Raw genomic sequence first — 23,212 nt, 5'->3', positions numbered from 1 at the left:
TTGTCTCCAGAAAATAAGGTGGATATATTACGTAGCTTGATGTGGGGCGCTTAATTACACGAGGTGAAATGAAATTTGAATTAAAGATAACGATGCAGAATAGGGTAACGTAATTTTTAAGGATACGACGAAATCGTTGTCACGATTACCGAAGGAGAAAAGAAAAGTTTCCATCGAATGCTCGATAATTAGGGTAAGTCCCGATGTAAATTATTTGGGACGTTGCAAAGAGTTAATTATTGGTATGACCTTCCGCGGTATTAAATTGTTTTAATGCGAAGCCCCCCCCCCGAAGTCCCTCTCCAAACCGTGTAATATGTTTTTTGGCAATTAATTTATTCTCCGTAAGAGTCCTCCGGCGTAATTAAACTAAATTCATTCCACCACGCCGCTGTTATTCCAAAGGCTAGCGAAGTCGCAGCTTTTAAGCCATCGGAAGCCGACCGAAAGGCCATAATAGGGCAGATCGGTGATACGATCATCGCATTAAAATTCCTTCGGACGATTCGCGTTATTCTTCTCTTTTTGAAAAATTTCGCACCAAGTCCCATGGAGTCAATCCGTTTCTACAGGTACTCTTATACTTTTATGGGATGTGACAGCAAACTGGAATCGACGCGGTTGTATCGACGACCATAAGTATTATTCGGCTCAAGGGTGCTTCAAATTTTATAGTAAGGCCGGTGACTTCGAACCTCCAAGATTTTTCTCGTTCGGATCGCAGTATTCGTTGGCGCACTACGTACTGTATTTTCTGACGCAACAGGAAACTCCGAAATAAATATTCACTCCCGAAATAAATGTTCATAATCGCAGGGCTGTGCCAATAATGCAGCGCACCGGACAAAGGATACTTTTCGAAAATGTCGATTATTCGTTGCCAATTTAAGGGAGAAAGAAAAAAAAAAATAGGGAAGAAAAAAGTGTGAGACGTTCGAGAAAACGAGTGCCCCCGGATGCGGTAATTTCGTTTTCCTGGAGCTACGGCGCTTCGCACGCTCTTTTAATCGTCGTCATTGAACTCTAGGCGCCGAAGAGAGACTGGGAAATTGACAATGACTCATTTTGACGGACGACTCTGTTGGCATCTGGTCTGCGTTTAGTCTAGCGCATATGCATATGAAGATATGGTTGACGCAAAGTCGCCGGAAGAAGCGGAGGCGAGGGTGACGACGACGTTGCGATGAACGGGATTCAATTTTTTTGTTCGTTACAAAAGAGAAAAGAAAGAATTCCAAATATGATTTTTTTCGGTCTTAGGATGAGTAATCCTGTCTGTCATTCATGGGCTCTGATCAGTGGCTTTGGCGAATCCGATGAAACCTTGCTACAAAACTCCAGAAGTATAGAAAACAAATGAAAAAATTGAAAGAGTTGCCATGACAGGACCGCGCGTTGTTTCAAACTGTCAACACAACCCATGCACGCAAAATCATAGTTACATAATTGAAAATAATCCGGAATTCATCTCGTCATAAGGTTTTATACAAAATTCCGCTAAATATGTACAACTGACAAACCATGTCGACATCGTCCGCCAGTAAAGTAATGTCCCAGAGAACGGATTCCACGGGTAAGTTTATGTCGCGCTTCACTTATACGATAATCCACCCAAATATACGCTGAAATTTCACCTGCGTTGCAAGTAGGTGCATTTTTGGATTTTGGAGTTTTGTTACTATTCCGCTTTTAACTAAACTCGCTATTTTCAAATTGACGAACGTTTCCTATTTTAGTCAGAGCAGGGAGTGCGTCCATAACCCGACTCACGGCAGAAAAAGGATCCAAGTTAATAATTCCCAAGAGCTTTGGAATGTCTTCTACACCCAAAACTATGACTACCAATCACCAGACGGCATGTCCTCGCCCATCTTTAGACGTGACTCTCGTATGTTTTATGGATTTTTCTCCTAAAAAGCACGATATCTGGTTTGATCCGAGTCCCTCTGCACGTTCCGCGGTTTTTCTCTTTTCTGTGTTTTCGAGTGCCGTTTAATTGATCTCCAGGAATTTGCGATTCAGAATTGCGGCGTGGCTTCAAAGGCACAGAAAACAACGAGTCAAAGCGAAAATCCTGTTCAGTCGAATCCTGGGGAGCAAATAATTACACCTCGAAGTCGAGCTTCAGCGTTGCCCACGTTCACTGGATTGCAACGTACTGCAGTCAGCAAATGTGGCGTTTCTTCAAACGGTTCAACGACAAAAGTTAAACCTGCGCCGGTAATGAATACCCTGCAGAAAAAGCAGCTTGAAAATCAGTTCACCAGTAAAAAATTAAAGTACATGACGCTCAGGAAGGAAGTTATCGAAAAGCAGGTGAAAATTGAGCGACGTGAAGAATACAATCACGTTATTTATGGAGTTTCAATTTGACCTACTGTTACATTATTTCAGAAACAAGCTTCAGATTTGTACGAAGATGTCACCGATTTACGAGAAAAAGTAATAGCAGCTGGTCTAAAAGATCCGGGAAAAATAGAAAAGGTGGCAATAGGGATGACACTGCAGGGTAAAAATGGTGGAAAAGAACCGCCAGCGTATTTTGAAGGGGGAGCAGCCGCAGGGGAGCAATTAACTGCGGCTAACTACAGTGCGACGTCGGTTGTAACGAGCGAGTTCATCGGTACGTTAGAAGGAAAGCTGAACGATTTGACGAACGGGTGTTTGGAGGTGTGTCAAGATGCCCTGACGAAACGGATAGAGATTATTTCCTGGCTGGCTGGTTTTAGCCAGGAAAATGAGGCGGTCGTCGATACGGCGATAATAAAAGGGCTTGAGTCTTACGAAAGTGAAAGTGATCGGCTGCAGATGCGGCTCAATGAGGTGACCGATAAACAGCGAGTCGTGATCAACGAGCTGCTCCAAAATACATCCGCTCTCTGGGGTGAACATGAAAACTACAGGATCCACATCAGGGAGCTTGAAAGATCGGGAGAAGGGCTGGTCAGAGATTTGAAAGAGAAGTTGAGGGCAGCGATTGAAGATCTTGAAACTGAAAAGGAAAAGTTGACGCAGTTGAGGGATCGCAAAAACTCTGTTGACGCGCAACTCCAGAAATCAAGGAATAAGATACGGGAGCTGGAGAGTCATGCGACCAGCAACGAGGCCAAAATCAACCAGCTACAGGCTACCGTAAAATCTTTGGAGCTGCAGATCAAGCAGAAGGAAGCAGCGCTGGAGGCGCGGACGAAGGATATGCATAGATCAATTAAAAACAGCGAGAGTCTCCAAGCGAAAGCTGAAAAGCAAAGGGACAGCTTGGAATCACGGTTATTTTCTATATTCCTACCGAGTATGCAATCGTTTTAATCGATACTTGTTAATCAGGGTTACCGAATTGAAAAAGAAGATCGACTCCAAAGAGACGGAGTACAACCAAACCGTTGCAAGACTATCGAAGGAACTGGAGGACGCGAAGAATCAACTGGTCGCGGAGAGGGACTTGAAGTACGCGGTTTTTTGTCACATGACACATGTTTCCATCATAATTAACATTCGGATCAATAAATTAATAGTTATTCGTAGACGGCATCTGTGAGCGTTTTTTGTCTGCTTCTTTTTTTTGCAGATGCCGAGCCGAGGAAAGAGTTAAAGAATTGAGCGACCGGTGCTCCAAACTCGAAGAGAAAAGTCAACGTCTTTGCGAGTTGGCTGAACAGACTAAAGAATTTGTGATGAAGCCAGGTACCCAGAATTGAGGCATGTTAATAGAATTACTTTAAAATTATATTTTTCAAACCCCCAGCCGATGGGAAGTACACGGAAACTGAGCTCCAACTGTGGAATGAACTGCGGGCAACGAGAACGGCACTTACCGAACGAGATCAACAACTTCTTCAGGTTCAGCAGGAAAAGGAAAAAATAACTTCAGTGCTCCACCTGGCAGCCGTTCGTTTGCACATTATTATGAATTTTTTTTAATTCAACTTATTATTTCTACTCACCTTTGTGTATGGGCCTTTTACTCTCGATTCACAGGATCGAGAGGATCCAGGTTCCGTTACGGATAAATTAGCTGCCGAGCTGGTTACTAAAACGGAACATCTTCAGGCAGCCATTTTGGATCGTACGAATCTCCAAAAGAATTTGAAGGCTGCGTTAGTTACAAGACATTAATAATGACACCCGAACTCTAATCTATTGTAAACTCGTCTCAGTAAATTCCCCTTCATCCCCAGCCTTGAGAAAAGCGACAAATTCGAGAGGCAATTATCCGAACTTCAAGGCAGACTTCACGCTCAGTCGAAGGAAGAAGGTAAAGCCGGTTGGGGCGCCCACGCTATAGAACTTCAGCAGCAGCTTTCGGACCTGCGAACTACCCTGTCAGATTTAACCCGACAGAACGAAGAACTGGAAACCGCGTTGACCCGGAAACAGCTCGAACTTGAACAGAGAGATCTGGTCATGAAGGCGCAGAGTAAAGTCTTGAGGGCCAGGGATGAGGTCATCGGTTTACTCAAAGGTCAGACTGGAAATCCCTCCGGGGAATCGACGAGCTCCCAAAACGGAATGGAAAATGTCACCCCAGAACACCTGCGACTTGATCCGGAAACCATCGGCCAATTGGTGAGTTTCTCCAGTATATTCTAAGGTCTCTTGTTGAGGTGGATGAACTTTTCAATTTTGTAGATTCGATAAATTTTTTCTGATTTTAGGTGAATAAACAAATAGCCGTGAAATCTGAAGACTTACAGATGTTATATTCCACATTGGAAAACAAACAGATGCAGTTAATGAGGCTGGAAAAAGTGGTCCAGCAGATGGAGGATGACAATGACCGTTCACAAGCTACGCGAACAAAGCTTGAAAAGGAAGTTGCTCGTCTTCGCCTTCAATTGCACGAAAAAAATCGTGAGCAGCGGTACGTCGTTCGAGAATCTTCGTGTTCTCCTGGTCCCCCCGGTTCTTTGCAGCTTCAGCAAGACCGGCCAAAGACCAGTCCGCAAATATTATTAGAGCCAAACGCTCCGCGTACATTTCTTCGGCGCGCGAATTCTCCGTCACCCCTGTCCCTCTCAGCGCTACCAAACCTGCCGATATCCGTCCCGATTCGTTCACGGAATCCATCGCCCCGGGCTAAATCAGAAAACCCTATTTCGGTTGAAGTGAAAATTCCCGTTGGTATAACTTGCGGGGAAACACCCTCGATGCACAAATTAAGCGACATTCAAAGAGCGGTCGAAAATGAGAGGGCCAGGGGGACCCACGTTTCCAGAAGGGTTTCCAGATCCCTAAGGGGAAGCCCGGTCCGAAACAGCTCGGAAATACGGGAGGATCTTTATAACTGGTTGATGCAGCCCACTGCGGATGCAGCGTGCGAGGCAAATCGTAATCGGGAATTTGTGAGGCATTCAAGGGCACTTTTAAATGGAGAATTGTTTAGGTCTTCCGCACCATCCGACGGCGAATTTGTTCGAAATAGATGCGGGAGGGAGAGAATTTCTAGGCGAATAACAGGCGAGGGTAGCAGGGAGTTTAGGAAAAAGAATTCTCAAGGGGACTGCGATTTTGATTCCGCTTTTTGGATTAGACCGACTTCACCCACGCGTACCCCACCTTTGATTCGCGTACGCAGATACACGACATAGAGATTTCATTACGATTTTTCTTCAATAAAATGATTCAAATTAATCGCGCCGAGAATTGTGAAAAATTTTAAACTAACTTTGAAATCATTTGCAAAAACCTGATGCGGTCTGATTTAACAGGCTGGGTACTCCCTGCCGCCTGAAAATTGGTACCCCGTAGTATTTCCGGGTGCAAAGAATCTAAAAATTCCTTACAGAGTGCCTAGCCTTTAAAACAGACCATGAAAAGACGATTACGCTTTTCCCTTACTGGTAACCTTTTGTGTTTTAGGAGTACTGGGTTCATCTTCATGTAAGGAATTTTCTGATCATCGCCTGATGGAACTATGCACATGCATAAATATGAATATGTATACGTTAGCTACCTTTTTATTTTTAATTATTTATTTTTTTACGTTGGTCCGCTGTAGAATGATTGTCTCGTGTTGCTCAATCTTTTTCGTCCCTTTATTGTTAGTGTAAATATACCTCTGATCACGTGTGATTACATTTAGTTGCCAAATTGATATTAGTTATAGTTTGAATGAAGTCGCGTTTTGTGCCTGTGGAGTAAAGATAGATTGAAAGAAAATTGATAAACGTTGCGTTCGTAATTAATTTATCAGCAATCATCAGTTTATCTGTTTTCGTAATTGGGAACAGGAAAAAAATAATAATTACATGTGCATCCCAACGTTTTTTTTTTTTTATAAATATACATACATATTTTTAGAATTTATTTATTATATGAACACGTTGTTTTGTGATTATACAATACAAAACAGTTATGCATAAAAAGCTAAGGAGTCTGTTTTTTCCATCACTGAAAATTAATCACTCTCATTACCACTACTACTCGAATATGCACCAAGTAAAGACAAACCAGCACCTGAAGGTGTTGCTGGTGGTATCAGCTTGGAGTCTGATGTACTTGTTGAATTTATTTCAACATCGTCCTTTGTATTCGAACGGGGTACAATGCCCAGATTCACAGCTTTACGTTTCACAAGCCCTGTGATATTTGATTTATTTGAAATACTACCCACACTCCGAGTCCACGTTGAGGTAGAAGACGAGGGTATCAAAACAGGTGTATTCTGTGATTTAGACCTTTCCTGAGAATTATGAGAATCTGAACTGTCTGATTCAACTATTTCTACTCTAGATATTTTTTTGGGTGGTTCCTCGGAAGCGTTTTCATTTAATTCGACGATTTCTTCCTCTACAACTTTTCCTGACGATTGTTTCTTGCTAAATATCGATTTTACAAATTCCTCATCTATTTCCTCCTGTTCTTTCACCGTTCTTTGTCGAGCAGATACTGTATCATACTGTTCCAGCATTTGATCGTAGTCAATAATTTGTTGTCTTCTGTTCAAATCCTTCAATTCCTCAAGGGATTCTAATAGTTCCAACTCCTGTTTAGACTGTTGCGTTCTTTTCTCTAAAAGTTTCATCGGGTTTGTAGCCTCCTCTTCCTTTTCCTCATCTTCCTCACGTTGCGCCTGTTCTTCCGCCAACTTCAATGCCATAAAATTCCTAGTTGCTCCAGCCTCAATCTCATAATCTGTATTCTTTGGATCAGTCTTGAAAGATATTTCTTGAAGACATCTAGTGCACTTTATGTAAAATCTGTAGATCCTTATACCTAGGTAATCGTCACCTTCTACGTCCTCCTTTCGTGCGTTGAATTTCTTACCCTTGTAAATATATTCTCCACAAGTTTTACACCTCATGTTAAATGGGGCCATTAATCTGACGGTATATTGGCGATTGCGGGCCAATTTCATACGCGGAATTTTCGACGGGTCGAAATCCGGAGGATAATATTTCTGTAAACAAAAATATGTTAGGTTAAAACAGCATCAGGATTCTCAGTTTAGGTTATATGTATGTTCATAACAGGTAATACTCACGTTCAATACTTTACGTTCCGACATTTTTCAAGAGTTCTTAGAGGAACCAAACAAAATCTTTCCTCAACACTTAGTTCGCTCCAATTATTGTTCAAAAACACGATGACACTACCGATAATACTGGATGACACCCACGCGCAAGGTTAGAAACCAATTCACATCTGTCCCAGCGGAACAGCCGAGCAGACGATTTCTGTAGTTTACCAAAGATGGCGCCGAATGTAACTTCGTTCGTCAGGGTTTCGTACGTGATCCAAAGCCACCTACTGCGCTTCTATTAATTCCTTTATGCAGCAGCTACTAGATTCATAATTTCCATACTACCGGCATACTATGCGTATCGTCTCGGTCTTTGATCCATCGAAGGCCGGAAATCTGGCAAGAGAAAAATTAATCGGTTGTAACTAGCCCGCAACGTTTTTCCTTAATTTCGCCATGTCCATTGTAGAATTCGCTGCGAAATGATTGAATTCAACGACTAAACCGAGGCATACCCTTAAGGCATACCTATACATATATCCTCAGATAAGACTTTCATCCGCGCTGGCGATAAAACCGGTCAAGAATTTTTACGCCTAGACGTTATCACCTCGGTAGCGTAGTATTGTAGTAGATAATAAGATAGCCGGTTCACACGACCCTTTATCGTGTTTCCTGCTAAGGTAAATTTAATATCCGAGTTATGAGAGTCGATATGTCGTTGCTACTTTTGAAATATTAGTGTACGATTTCTATAAGCAATAGTATACTTATAGTATATTATTTATGTTCGCATATTATAAGCTCGTGATACTACACGATTAAATTTCATTCGTCAGAATTTGTTCGCTCCGGCAGTTGAGCCAAGGTTATAAGGAGCGCACACGTGATTTGAAATTATCAAATGACTGATTGTGAGTGGCCAAAGACTCCGCAATTTCATTTCTGATTCTCAAGGATCGACATTACAACTACTATTCAGCCCTGTTTCCCCCTCATATCCCTTTGTCTCCTGTTACATTCCGCATACAGTTTCACCTTCGATTTTCGACTGCCACATCTGTACCAACACCTTAAGAGCTACTCGATCTCCATTGTTCTTGCGGCAATTCAAAGATGGAACAAAGCACATACATCTACCCAATATACATATGCAACAAAATTTGTAAAAATGTTAGTTTTGGTTTGAAAGTGACTTATGTTAGTAATATGTAATTTGGTTTATAAAGTGTGTAGTATAATAGGTTTTTGCAATAATTACAATAATAAAGTTACGTATTCCAGGTTAATCATCATGGTTGTGAGGAAAAAGGAAGACAACAAAGCTGGTGACTAACATAAGCAGCGAGACAACCTGGCGCACCACTTGATGCGATGATGTGTGTAAAATTCACATGGTATTACAAAACTGAGGTATGTTATATTACGTACGATAAATGATATGGTTACATTAGAATAGTATACGTATACAACAATAATAACATTAAAGCTAGTCCGCCATAACTTTCCGCTCTGTGCAACTTATACACCGATAGGAAGTGACGAAAATAGCCTTGAACTTTGATGTAATTCTTATTTATTTTTGGTTTTTCTTTAATTTTTCGTTTAGTTCCCAAGTTCTTGGAGCAGGTTGACTGGTGATATCGGACGAGCGTTCACGGTCATTGCAATTTATCGTTATAATTATAGAGATTCGCGGCTATAATTATGATTATCGAAAATCGGTATATCCCATCGAAATGGGAGGACGCGTATTCTGTATATTCTCAAATCGTTGCAATGGGTGCCTATAATAAATGTTAGTAAAAATTTATAAAAAAAACTTTGTACGTCGAGACACGTGTAGAACAAAAGGTTTTTAGTAGGTACTATAAAACGACTAAATATGGCGCGTCATCGTCCTTGAGGTCATCGGCTCTTTAAAACAACCAACTCCTACCTACCTACCTACCTACCTACCTACCTACCTACCTGGCCTAGCTTCGCGCAACTTAAAACTTCTACGATTGGCAAACTAGTATATTCGTATATCTTTAGTTGCTAAATATTCGCCATTAATATTCGCGTTGCGTTGGGTGAGCAACTGGTTCCAAATGTAACTGGATTCCAGGGGACTACTAAATACTAAAAGCGTTTGTACGAACTATCCTCTGTTGAAAAACTGATGTTCACTCGAACCCACTCGATTCCGTATTGCGAGAAGTCGCACTGCGAGGTGAAACTCGCTTCGTTAGAAAAAACTCGCATTCGGTTTCTTCATCAATCAAAATTTCACCTTCGAAGGGGGGATTTGCACGCCACAAAATATACATTATATAGTATATAATTTTGCGAGATTCGCATCGTGTGACATGATCGCGTTCGTATTACCTTCGCCACGTGTTGAAGGATCTCATCTATATACCTTGTTCGCGGTAACTTCGCCACGTTTCGTATTTTTTCTTATTTTTTTCACCATCCGCTTTCTTTTCATTTTGTACTCTGCTCTCTTTTATTCGCCTTTTTTCGTCTATCGTCAGACAGGATCCCACGTTATCGGTGGTGAGCTGGTTACGTAACCATTCGCAGGACTAATCTAAGTGAACTTTTTGGCCGTGTGCGAATTCGTCGTTTTTTTTTGCCTCGTACACCTCTCCTCGTTCTACGTCGCGAAGATTATTCTTTCGCATTACGTCACTTTTAAAGAACAAAGAAAAAATGTGTGCGTTTAGTGTGGATAAGAATTGGTCAAGTTAAATCAAGTATATTGGAGTCATCTCGCAACTTACTATACCTACTCTCATTCTTGTTCTCACTTTTGTTTTCATTACGATTCACCTTTTCCTTTTCTTTTACCTTTTTCTTCGTCTTCTTGTTCTGCTGCACCGAGCGACGTCGGCATTGTCTGCACGACGGTCATCATCATCTGCAGCATAGCGCGAACGACGCGCGATGAACAGAGAAAAATTTACTTTCATATCGTTCGAGTAGCTCGGAACTTCCGGCGGTACAACTACGTCAAAAATATAATCCTTAAGGTTGTACGGTTGATATCTTTTTTTTTATTTCATTTTCTTTTTTTGCTTCCCGTACTTCTTTTCCTTTCGCTTCTTTTGGCATCAATGTATGAAGGAATGTACGAATGTATATATGGATGTATATTCGTATACGACACGTGGCGGTTGAAGACTAGTTTTTTAATTAGACTGTACCCATACTCATGCCTCCCACAGTCCGTGAGAGAAGTGGGAATGTATATACGCTAAAATGTTCAAGCTAATCGCATCAGGAACAATTGATAACTAATTGTAAGTGAGATTTTTACTCATCATATATTCATCTCATTACATTGGGTATTTAATTTTTTTGTTGCCATTTTCTTCATCTGTTCGTGGCGAATGAGTTTCAACGAATTATTTCGTAATTTTGATAAACTTGGTACTTTTTTTTAATGATTTTTTTTTTTAGGGTTGTAACCATTTAAAAAACGCTTTTAATAATAACGGAATCTTTTGATCGGGCTGTACAGTTCTTGGAAGTCGTTCCATTCATGCAGTGTGGATGATGTCGGTGGTCAGTGGCTCTCATGTGTTGTATAAAAATTACTCAGGTTTATCAACCGGCGTGGATTGTAAGCTCGGTTTATGCTCTTTTTATATCCGACAAAAATTGCGTCACTTCATAGAGTCGCCAGATTAAACGCTCAACTCGTGTTACTTGACCAACGCGCGATTATAATTGCCCTATCTGTGCAGCGCGACCATGGGAATATATCTTCAAATAATTATCATCTCACCCTATGATTTTCGACATTTATCATATTCTAGCAGGTAGCCTGGAGTGCAGTGAAATTTTTTTTGTTTTTTTTTCTTGCCATTGGTGTTTTTGAATAATCAACGTAACTCAAATGTATAAGATGCTGCACTCGTATCACCCACCTATACATTCATATAAAATTTATCAACGAGTATAATCGTTATCTGGAAATTATTGCGAAATGGAGGACGAAAAATTGGATCCCCCACATTTTGCAGTTCACGATTATGTACCCAGAATATGAAGAAAAAATAAGTGGGAGTAAACGCGATGACGGAAACGAGAGAATTGTAGCCGGATGTTGGGCCGTGAAAATGAATGATAAGCCCTTTTCATAACGTTGTATACGTTCACTCGAAAAGTAGGTATTAAAAAGTATGACGAATCGCACGAATTTCCATCGAGTCAATTTTCATATAACTGTAACGGTGAAAAGAGGAAAAAGACAAATACGTCGCGGATGAAAAAATGAAGTGTAGGTCATATCTGATACCAGATATCTAATATATAAAGAGCCGCGTTTATGGTCCCGTTGCATAAATGCATACAGGTAGGTTGGTTGTATTTGAAAAAAACGAGAGAAAGAAAATTTTCGTTTGATGTCATTTACTATTCGAGATTTGAAAATAAGACAAGAATCGGGGCGCCGCCGCCGAGGCGCCTGTAACAACACCAAAAGGGATGGCGTGGTCCGCGCGGCGTTAGGTACAGTCTATTATATGATATAGAATCAAACAAAACAGGATTGATTAATCGATCGATAGGTTGGAAAAAATAAAAAAAATACCGCCGTAGACACGTTTGATGCCACTACATTTGAATCGATGCCCGTAAACTTCAATTATTCATTTCGTTCTTTTCCCTGCACTGCAGCGGCAGGGTTTAAAAAAGAAAAATAAAAAGAATAACGAACTGCTCGTACGTATACTTTGTCGACAACACACAACTTCCTCTTCTCCGATACAATTCAAATTCGATCCTTTTCGTACAATCAGATTTTCTCCCGTTTCATTCTTCTTTTAACTGTGTTATATACCTACCTATATACCGACCGCATTATTTATACAAACAAACAACGAGACAATATATTCTATGATGATAGTATTTGACGTATCTAACAGTTCATCTCACCTACTTTGTTTCTTGTCTCATGAATATCACTTGTCGGACAATTTTCTGTTTCATTCCTTGTTTTTTTCTCCTAAACTATACATACAGTAATTGACATGCACACTCCTTGTGTCAAGTTGTGATTATTGGAAAAAAGCTCAGATTTGTTTCGACGTTCGAAGAGAACAAAAACGTTAATAATTTTTCGTCATTTTCTCTGGCTTCGATGTATGTATTTTTCGCCCACACGTGCAAACCAACAAGCACATGTATAGTAAAAAAAGAAATTTTATAAACGGCGATACGTTATCTGAACGTGTTGCACTGGTATCAAAGGATATTGTGAGAGCTTTGTCTTATATCCATTACATACGTCGTGGCAAACTGCTCCAGAAATTATACGTATCGTAGATATTAGACCATATAGTTCTTCGTGGTGTTCGGTATGTTATATGCACGCTACAAAATACATACCTATGCTCACGTACGTACGTCTACAAATCATTTAACTGTTGGAATAAAACTTTATAATCTCTGACCCTGTTCTATCTGCGGTAGGGTATACACTTATATATATTTTGTATATCGTACGCATACGTACCTCTCATGTATTACTATGTATGTATTACGACGGTGTACCAACTATATCCTTTGCACATAAATACGCACACCCATGCATGTGATAAATATACTCACACACATTTAACACGAGCTCTTGAGTGACACGGAAATATTTTTTAGCCTAGAAAACGCCGCGTGATAGAGGGCAGAAATAGAAGAAGAAGAAGAATAGAAAAATGAGAAAGAAAGAAAAGAAAAAAAGTTTAGGCGCCGGTGCTCGTTTTTAACATGCGAGCTTATACGCGTACTATACAAGTTGCAATATGTTATGCGGTGCAGTGCGGTATAATCATATGTTGTATCATATTGAGGCTTTTCTGAGTGCACACTGTATAAATCCATGCTTCGAACTCACGAGTGATGATTGGTTTTTTATTTCATCAATTTTGATATTCCTATTCTGACTATATTATTTATTTCTTCTACTCGGTTTTTTGTGCATGTGAAATAACTTGCAACATGAAATGAATTGAGTGTCTAGTTCTTGTTCGTAGTAGGTCACTACGCGAGGCTATAGAAAAACAGAACGTAACTCATATGTATAATGTGTGAAATCTTCTTCGTCTAGTCGCTAACTTTTTAATCTAATCATTGATAATTGCAGTACGCGTATTTTATATGTTTCGGAGCACATAAACTTTAGTGAAGTTAGGATAGGTCGGTGTAGCTGTTACATCTACAATTGAATGATTTTTCATAAATCATATTTTTCTTAATTAAGAGAAAAAGTACGTGCGCGAGATTTGAAAAATAATTGAAAAAGTAAATTAGGGGACCGGATCGACCGTGAGTGCTACGAGGATGGATAAAGAAGAATTCAAATAAAGTCAATGTATATATATATATTCCAAGGATTTTCAAATTCATATTCGATCCGACGTGTAAAAATGAAAAATAAAAAATTCGCACGATTTCCTTTTTCTCATTTTTGAGTTTCAAAGAATGCGGGCAGTCACACGAAACGCGCAGTATCGGTAGTCACGCGTATCATTGTATAAATTACGTAGTATAGTGGCTGTTCAATCATTTGACGAAAGTTTTTTTTAAAAAAGACTCTAAAATTAAGCGATCTTATATATACTGCACGTGCGCGACCCACAGTCGGCAAATGTTACTCGTAAATTCAAACTCTGCGCCCACCCGCACCCAACAACTGTAACAACGACCGTATATAAGATTTCCCCTTCTTTGCCCTGATTATACGCGATGACGTACCGATTGAAAAATAACCTCCGCAATAAACCTGCGATTCAAATTGGTTGGGTTTGTATCTCATCGGTGTACACGTGTAATTCAGTACGGATAGCGGAAATCTTTGGCATGAGAATTTTCAAAATTGTACTTCTACATACTAAAGATAATTATATTCATTAATTCTGCGGAATCGCAGACTGACAATGAACGAAATTTTTCGGTATAATTTTTTAATTTTTTTTTTTTTTTTTTCTCTCAACTCTTCTCCTTTTTCGTCCGCTCTTATTATATACCCATGCAGTGTGCGAATCCCGTTCCTATACCGCAGATATCCAACTGGTCCGGGCCTTCTTGTAATTGTCTTGAATTTTGATATTTCCACTATACCAATTTCCGAACCCTCCTCTTCTCCTTTTCATTTTTGTTTTCCTTATTCTTTTTCTTCTTCTGCTTCTCCTGATGCACACCATCAACAGCCCTGGGCCCTCTTTCAGTCGGGACCGTTCCTCCGGCGGGGCAGACACCGCCACACAAGAAGCCAGGAATGCGGTTCGAATGCGTGGCAAGGATCTGCCCTGGGAGGCGGCAACAGCCTGCGATGCCGGGGCTATAGATCGCTGCAGAGAAACGGGGGAACGTCGACCAGATCGGAGTCCTGCACCGGGTCCGGGCTACTCTCGACCGTTTCGTTGATCACGATGGATTCCCCATAAAGGTCTCAGCCGACGGTGGTATTGTATAACCTTCAAAATCGCATCACCTGGTCAGCGAGGACGTACGCCCAAGACCTCGGAGATGACGTCCCTGCAAAACACCCCGCTTCAGAAGAGGTGAGCGTTTCGCGAATTGTTGAAAAATTTCATCTGAAAACAAAATTATCACAACTCTGCCGGATATCGATGTTCGATTCGTCCACGATCCCGAAAGCAGGATTTTATTTCACATGTTTAATTTACTTTTCAACATCGGTATGGGGGGAAAAAAAAATTACAAAAAAAAAGTAAGGAGGATTCGGTTAACGTGTAAGAAGATGGACTGCGGTAAAAAGTGTACCTTATACGATGAGTGGCGGAGTGCTGTACCTACTTCGGCCACGGTAAAGTATTGGTAATGGTCATGGTAATGGTGGTAGGCTGCCGCAGATTAAAGAGCTGTTCGAAGGTCTTCCAACTGTGCGAATGCAGCAAACCCTGTTGTGTAAGTGCAGGACGCTCGGTGGTAGTTATTTTGAATGTTTGACATTGTTGTTATTTCTTCTTTTTAGAAGGTGCTTACAAGGAGACCTTGCCAAGTGCCACCCACCGATTTTGACGAAACTTCGCAGGATGGAAGAATAGCAAAAAAAAACGGATACGTGTTTCGGCTTATCCGTAGACACTCAACCGTTTTCGAGAAAATTACGGTTGAAACACGAAAAAATTTTGACGTAGCTTCATAACTCTGGCCGCGCGCCATCTGTACAAGCAGATCAGCGGTTCAGCGGCTAGCGTGACAGCTTCGAGAATTGATGCTCCGGGTTCGAGTCCGGTCAGAAATGTTTTTTTTTTTTTTCAAATTCTTCGTCAAAGTATGCTGCGCGAACGTTCCTCATTTTATTGGGAAATACAAGGACCCTTTATTGAAATTATAATTCATCTTTTCGAATAAACTGTCCGTTATTCCGAATTATGCTACGGGGTAGGTTTTCAGGTAGGCTCGCTAGCCGTAGCCAACCGACCGATAATTCGTAGAAAATAATACGAAATATTTTGGACTGGTAAAAAACTATATTCGACGTCTCCAAAACTGCCCCGTCCTGATTGCACAGCGGAGAGAAATCACAAGCAGACGCGACGCAATAAAAATACACTCCCTGGTCCATAATCAATTGCGGGCAGCAGCATTTGAAAAAATGATTCGGTACGCATGGTTCGCCGCAAAATTATCGGCGGATCGCGAGGTTTTCAATAACGTCAACGACGTTGCGTTTCCGGATGACGTTCACACCCAGAACTGTGATTGCGGCCAAAGTGCCTTCACGCGTTGCTTCTGGTGCAGAGAATATTTATGTTTTGAATGTTACTATGATAGGTACCATCCCGACGAATGCGCTACATATTGTTGAATTAATCGGGAGATAATGTAATAATAAACATAAAAATCAATAATAATAATAAGGAACGTTCGCGTAGCATACTTTGTCGAAGAATTTGAAAAAAAAAAAAAACATCTCTGTCCGGACTCGAACCCGGAGCATCAATTCTCGAAGCTGTCACGCTAGCCGCTGCACCGCTGATCTGCTTGTAGAGATGGCGCGCGGCCAGACTCATGAAGCAACGTCAAAATTTTCCGTGTTTCAACCGTAATTTTCTCGAAAACGGTTGAGTGTCTACGGATAAGCCGAAACACGTATCCGTTTTTTTTTGCTATTCTTTCATCCTGCGAAGTTTCGTCAAAATCGGTGGGTGGCACTTGGCAAGGTCTCCTTGTTAGATCAGTTGGGAAAGGTTTTTATCGGTTATCAGCTGCAGTTTTACAGTTAGTTCGTTTGATAAGCTGATTCGGATCACGGTATATTATCTATTTACGCATCGATTTTTCTTTCTCACTTCTGAGCCCCATTGACCAGTAGTAAACGCGATGCACGGTCTTATCGTAGAATAACGATCGGAAATTGTGTCTATCGGTAAAGTTATATGGTAGTGGTAGTGGTAGTGGTAGTAGTTTCTGATTGAAATTCTATTCAAACGGTTAAAACGAATAAGCCGCGATACCGATCGTCCTGCGCGATATATAGTCGGCATTTGGTACATACGAATCAACCGAATATACGTTAGCATTTAAATTCCTACAATCTACGATGCCTGGGCCTGTACACCTATATTCAGTTTTTCTACTCTCGATATTCATTCAGGAACATAATCTGTTGTACGGAGGTTCTTTCCTTTCTTTTTTTTCTTAAAATTCTCTTCTTTTTCATACGTCAATTTTGATTCATTCTATTTTTGTTCCTTCATTCTCTCTTGTTGGTATAGTCCGAAATTTTATTGCAAATGATCGTTAATTGGAGATAATAATTTCAGGGATGTGCACGTATAAATAACGAGGATCGTTTAAGGAATGCCGATCCTGTTGCTTGTACGGCGGAGCTTTGGTAACGAAAAATTTCTCACCGCGTGCGTGTCTTGTCTCTCCGGTGCTATCGGCTATCGCGTTACTTCATATCCCCATCATCATCGCTGCTGCAGTTCCCGGTGTTGATGCTGGTGCAGGATGTGCTCGGGGTCTTTTTGATGCCTGCATACCCCATCATTCCTTCTGAAACTCCATGCTTCGCATTTGAGCCTGGATTCGTAGTAATTAATACTTTTCAATTATACTTATCGCATCACGAACAGTCCTTGTTTCTCCGTCAGAAGACGACGCGGCGTCGGACCGAGGGGTAAAAAATGAGGGGCAATAAGGAGGAAAAAAGAATTAGAACGGAGAGGAACCGCTACGTTGACGGCGTAGGCAATGGAACGGGGTGTATGGTGTCTATTATACAAGACAAACAATAGCTATAAGCGCGCGGTTGTTGAAAAGTCCAAACGAGACGAGGTAGCCTACCCACCCGAGTAGCTGTAGTAGGTCCTGAACAACGTACCGGAGCATCGGCAGTCCCGCAAACGATTCCTGGAACCCGATGGAAGCCCAAAAACCGAAACACGAGACTCACGAAGCGGAGAGGGCAGACTCGCAGAGCCATTGCCATACCCCACCGCTGTGGACAGGACAGAAAAATCTTGGCGTTGGCGTCGACGTTGGTCGGTCCGTGTGACATCGGAGATCGCCGACGTTCCTCGGTGGCCCACCGCTCAAATCGGTTCCTTATTTCTGCCCAGTTGGTTGCCGTCCTTTCGGGCGTCGCGCGGGTTGAGCGTCCTACGCCCATCTTCTTACTCTTCTTCTTACTCTTCTTCTTCTTCTACTTCTTCGGATTTTTTCCCCTAGGAATTTTTCGACCCTTATCCAATTTCACGACGGGGGATGAGAGACAATGTTTTAATCGGGCCCACAGATATCGCGATAATATTATTTAGTTCTCATCTCATTTCGGCCGATTTTTCCATTCGCTTTCCCCATTTAGATATTTTCCTTGATATTGAAAGGGAAAATCTTTTCCAAGCATCAAGGACGCGCGTCGAGGACACCGGGTAACGTCTTATTCGGCGATGGGCTATACCTTTACGGTATAACCGCGACGGGTCGTGCTCATCCATCCGTCGCTCTTTCGAAATTATATCAAACTTTGCACCTCGTTTCATCCCGCGCGGCGTGGTGTGAATTTGATACTTTTGCATCGCTACTTTGTAACATTGGGTGGAAGTATAAGGTAATCGACTCCACGGTCGCGCATCAAGAATTCCCTAACAACCTCTGTTTCAACTTCTTCCTTTTCTTCTCTAATTTTTTTAATTTTTAATTTTTCTCAGTCTATTTTCATTCCTCTCGGTCGACCTGCGCAATTTTGCGAAGCGCGCTGTTTCATCTTTTCATTATATCAACCCCACATATTGGTTACTCGGATGTTTTTTTTTACGAATATTTGTGGCTGCACATCCTGTAACGCGGCGATGGAAATTCAGCCCGTTAAAAAAACGACCGAACAAGCGTAGAAATAAAAATTTTCGTACCTCGATTCGAGTACGGTTTTCGAAAACTTCGTAGCACACGTGTCTCTGTGTAATGCATAAATTATTATCTTTCTCTCTCTCTCCGATTTGATTATGAAATAATCTTGTCTCGCAACCGTTTCAAACTGTTATCTGTACCGGCCGACATTTCGTGGTGTATACAAGCAACGGTTTTGTGCGTCCTTGAAGTTGAACGGCTATCACGCGAATCACGCGTTCACGCGGGCTCACAATCGGCCAATATCAGGAGGAAGAAAAATTGCATCTTCATCCCCCGCCGCCCCTCTTCAAATCCGCATCGTGGTATACGCCGATCCGTACGCTATGAGGTTTTCGATTTTTAATCGCGCGTACGCGCAATCGTGCGACTCTCTCCGGCAGGAATATCCTTCTCTATTGGTGTAATATAATGTACGGATATATTATACATATCGCAGCTCCGTGCTCTGGTTCCACAATTATTTTATATTTTATTACCTATCGCCGATTAATTATATCGATTGCTAGCTATATTCCCTGCGTTACGAGGTTGCAGGTATACAACGTATAACCCTGTGGGTTCGTATGCCTATTTGCACGTGTTGCGTGATCTTGATGTTGCTCCGCGTCAGTGTACGAGTACCTGCATACGTATGTCGGCGACGACAACTTTCTGGTCACTTTATACTCTCGTTCGAACTACAGAACGCGGTTAGTGCAGCGTGTTACTTTATTAAAACGTCGACCTGATTGAAATACAGACTCTCCTCATCTCCAGCCTCTTTCTCTTTCTCTCTCTCCTCCCCCTATTTTCTTGCTCTATCTTTTGCTGTTCGAATGTAGAGTACAACTTATTATCGCAGTGGCCATGCTGCGCACAAACTATGAGTTTTCCACGTTTCGAACATCCGCCTATTCTCGCGCGCTGCAAAATTACTTTCTTATCATTTTCGCGTAAACTGCGCGCACGCTATGTGACAATTTTCCAAGCTTCTCAGAGATGAAAAATTTGAAATACGGCTCCCTTACGAAATGTTACGACCGAAGAGCGAGCTTACAATTAGCGCTTTTCGATCCATCTTTCATTTCCCGCGAGCCCGGGCCTTAAAATTAATCAATTAATTATTTTTCAACCGAATCAAACCATGCATAATGATACATAACGTAGCAGCAGGCATATTTATTGGTTTGTGTTGATACATAACGAGATATTTATCTCTGTAAATGTTCACCCCGTTACGTGCACGTTGCCTTCGATCGTCTGGTACACCACAGCCGGTTGCATCGGCTTGACTAAAATTTCCGAGAAAAGGAACCTGCGTGCGTGTGGTGCATTTCCTGTTTTAACATTTCTATTTTTAATGCATACCGATATCTGTGCACTTGCATCGGGGGGGGGGGGATTCGGCATTCGGAACAGAAGTTCAACGCCGCCGTGTGTATAACGATGCCCACCGATGTTCATCGATGTAATCGATCTTTTTTAATACGCATATATTTTCTTTGAATTTATTTTCAACCTTTCGGAAAAATAAATTAAAATTTAAGTATCCGCACCGTTTTCGAATGTGATACGCCGTGGCGCGTAGGTAAGGCGAGTCATCTCCCGGCAGGCGTGTATAAATTCAGTGGTACTCATCGCAACCCGATAAGTTAAACGGTTCGGTGGGGAAAAAAAGAAAATTTGTTGTTAAAAAAATTTTTCGTTTTGAAATGAAGAAATTTGCGAAAGACACCGAAAGTTCGAGTGAAAGAAGTTTCGCACCAAAAAATTTCCAGCAAAGAATACAGGAGGTATTGCGGTGGTAATTTCTGCTGCGGTGCGAAAGAAAAGGAAAAATCTGAAATTCGAAAAAATGGAAAGAAAAGAGAATTGAATTAGAAAATTTGTATGAATGGGCAAAAGTTTTTGGCGCGTTGCGCGTGTGTTACGAGTACGCATGTATGTGTGAAGGTACGTGTGTTTGAAGAATTCGGCACACCAAACGTCGGAGACGCGCCCGGTCGGCATTTAAAAAAAACCTGTTCCCTTGAAATGTCCATTAGAGCGTCGTTTGGCAGGTGCATGTCCCAGGTATTTAAAGTGTTTGGCATTCATTCGGATTCCTGGAGGCTGCTTGCTTAATTAGTCGCGTTATAAACCAAATCTTTTCGGCACGATGCGGATCGGCGAGACCGAAGGCAGGGGGGGCAGGGGGGAGGGGATCGCGAAACTTTGCGAATTAGTCGGGACCAAATATTAACCGTTATTCTCAACCTCTAATATCAAACGCCGCATGAATACATGCGAGATGAGGTTCGTGAATGGTCAATTCCGCAATTGAAATCACGTAATGATCATTATCTGAGGATACAGCCGAAAATTGAAGGTCGTAAAACTTTATTCTTTGATTTTCCTTCGTCGTTTTTATGGCAATTAATTTAGATCCTCGTAATTATCTCGTAAAATAATCAGAATTAATTGAGAAAATCTTTTTACGTATTGAAAAAATCATTTCGCATCTAACAATCCGTCCGTAATTTTTACCCCGTAATTTTTTTTATTTTCCTTGTACTTTTCAGCCCGCATCGCGTTTTCCTATACGGTCAAGTTTCACGTTTTTATCTTATGCGAGGCAGGATGTTGTTATCTGCGGTGCAATTCGCCTTCGTAAAATGTGTGTCTATATAAAAAAGTGGAAAAACGATCATGCAATCTTTATAGTATTGCGGGTTACGTTGGAATAAGACGACAAAAAAAAACTCGTGCCTTATTGTACTTGTACATATTCTAAAACCCACATAGGTAAAACGTTAACAACGCTCATACGTAAGAACGGTAACGCGTTACATGTAGGTTTTACACGAAAAAAAAAAAGAAATAAATAAAATGAGAAAAAAAAAAAAATATACGCTAAACCATTCAACAGATAATCAAATGCACGTATTATATATTCGAAGACATTTCCATGCCGATTATATTCTGGTTCCTCAGCCGCGAGCCATTGCACATTACATATTCGGTCGTTCGGTATTTACACGACTAATTTTATACGTCTCCTTTTGTTTCGTCTCATTTTAGAGAACTTTGAGAAACAAGAGAAAAAAAAATTGAAACTGTACAAAAGTAAAAGCGAAACGTTTCGTGCGAATTATATAGAATCGAAGGAATAGTATAGGAATGAGAAATTTAACCGGGAAGGTAATTTCGGGTGTACAATTCCCGCGATGGGTTGAGTGATCGCGGTTTTTGATCGGTTAGGAAAATTTGTTGGATCCGGCTTTCGGGTTCGCACGATTCTTTTCCCAGCTCTTGAACCTCCTCCGACTTCCATCGCCGCAATTACCCGAATGGTACGGTCGGTGGCTTTCACGGTCATAGCCCCATATATAGCCTGGCTAGCGCCACCTTTCATCCCTCAGTGACTGCAGAGCAGCGGCAGCAGCGGCGGGAGTGCGGGGTCGTAGGGAACTTCTCTCTCCTCTCTTTTACTCCAACATGAAAAAAAGCGTCGGAATTTTGATCGAGAAATTATACGGGAACCAACCACCAACCCCCTTTTCGAACAGACCGTCGTTTCTGCTTTTGGCTTCTTACCTCCGTCCTTTCTCTGAGGGGAAATTTTCGGCTCTCTCGACTCTCTTCTACGGGGTCTGAAAGTCCCCGGTGGTGGGTCCAGAACGAGCCCATCGGGGACCACGGGATGCTGCTTCGTTCCCCCGGAATGTATTCGGTTACAATATATATATATACCTCTGACACACCCTGTCGGACACGTTGTTTGATCGTAGCGGCGGCTGCCACACGAAATCTGATTTATAGATTATCTGATTACCGAAAAACAAGAGAAAAAGAAGATCCCCGAACCCCGCCAAAAATGGTCGCTGGAATTACGCGCTCAACTTACTCGGGGAAAGTTTAGCTACCCGCGTGCAACGCCCTCGTATTTTGTCATGAGAATCGGATCGCACTCACATCGTAATTAACCGGTGCCGCTTTAATTACATTCCATGATTCTTTTTACACCGGTGTAAAAGTCCCGAGGAACAGAAGCGCGTCGTGCTGCGGCCGTAATATCAATCCCCCGTGATTGATCGTATCGATCGATAAATGTGTCTCTTTCTTATTTTATTTTCAATTGTGACCGCAGCGAGAATCGGTCGAACGAATTCCGTATCTCATTTTACGCGTCGCCCCTCTGGAAACGGAGAACTATTTTCTCAACGAAAATTCGAGAACTCGGGTTACGCTTAGGAGAAGGATGTTTTAATTAGCGTGTCAACGGCGAAACTGTTGCGTGTATGCAGACGCATTATAACGAAAAAGTCGGGTGTTTGCGGGTATATTTGAATTCCCGCGTCATCAAACCTCCAGAACGTCAACGATCTTATTCTGGACGTTGGGCTTTTAAACGCA

At 41.6% G+C, this 23,212-nt stretch overlaps 1 protein-coding gene, 2 long non-coding RNA genes and 1 pseudogene across 3 annotated transcripts; 2 read left to right on the top strand and 2 right to left on the bottom strand.

Annotated features, from left to right (window-relative positions):
• The first annotated feature begins 1 nt into the window (after position 1).
• Positions 2 to 6,063, top strand: LOC105685382 (annotated as a pseudogene).
• Positions 6,064 to 6,260: 197 nt separating this feature from the next.
• On the bottom strand, positions 6,261 to 7,775 carry LOC105685509 (splicing factor YJU2). Its single transcript, XM_012399665.3, has 2 exons — positions 7,484 to 7,775; positions 6,261 to 7,399 (listed from the first exon to the last, which is right to left on the bottom strand). Exons 1-2 carry the CDS (start codon positions 7,505 to 7,507, stop codon positions 6,398 to 6,400), a joined length of 1,026 nt encoding a protein of 341 aa, XP_012255088.1. The 5' UTR covers positions 7,508 to 7,775; the 3' UTR covers positions 6,261 to 6,397.
• On the top strand, positions 7,775 to 14,802 carry LOC125501020. Its single transcript, XR_007278494.1, has 3 exons — positions 7,775 to 8,635; positions 8,747 to 8,875; positions 14,677 to 14,802. It is a non-coding gene; the product is annotated as an uncharacterized LOC125501020 (long non-coding RNA).
• On the bottom strand, positions 10,674 to 20,993 carry LOC125501019. The gene is made up of 4 exons (XR_007278493.1): positions 17,775 to 20,993; positions 17,335 to 17,479; positions 15,236 to 15,372; positions 10,674 to 15,045 (listed from the first exon to the last, which is right to left on the bottom strand). It is a non-coding gene; the product is annotated as an uncharacterized LOC125501019 (long non-coding RNA).
• Between the last annotated feature and the right edge of the window lie 2,219 nt (positions 20,994 to 23,212).

The sequence above is a fragment of the Athalia rosae genome, chromosome 5 (genome assembly GCF_917208135.1).
Source record: "Athalia rosae chromosome 5, iyAthRosa1.1, whole genome shotgun sequence".
NCBI lineage: Eukaryota > Metazoa > Arthropoda > Insecta > Hymenoptera > Athaliidae > Athalia > Athalia rosae.
Note: the sequence above shows the minus strand (reverse complement) of the source record. Positions and strands in the feature narration are given on the sequence as shown.

Coding starts and splice junctions, on each gene's coding strand:
- LOC105685509 (XM_012399665.3), bottom strand. CDS start 7,507: ATGTCGGAACGTAAAGTATTGAAC. Junction 7,400..7,483: donor CGGAACGTAAAGTATTGAAC/GTGAGTATTACC, acceptor TTTTGTTTACAG/AAATATTATCCTCCGGATTT.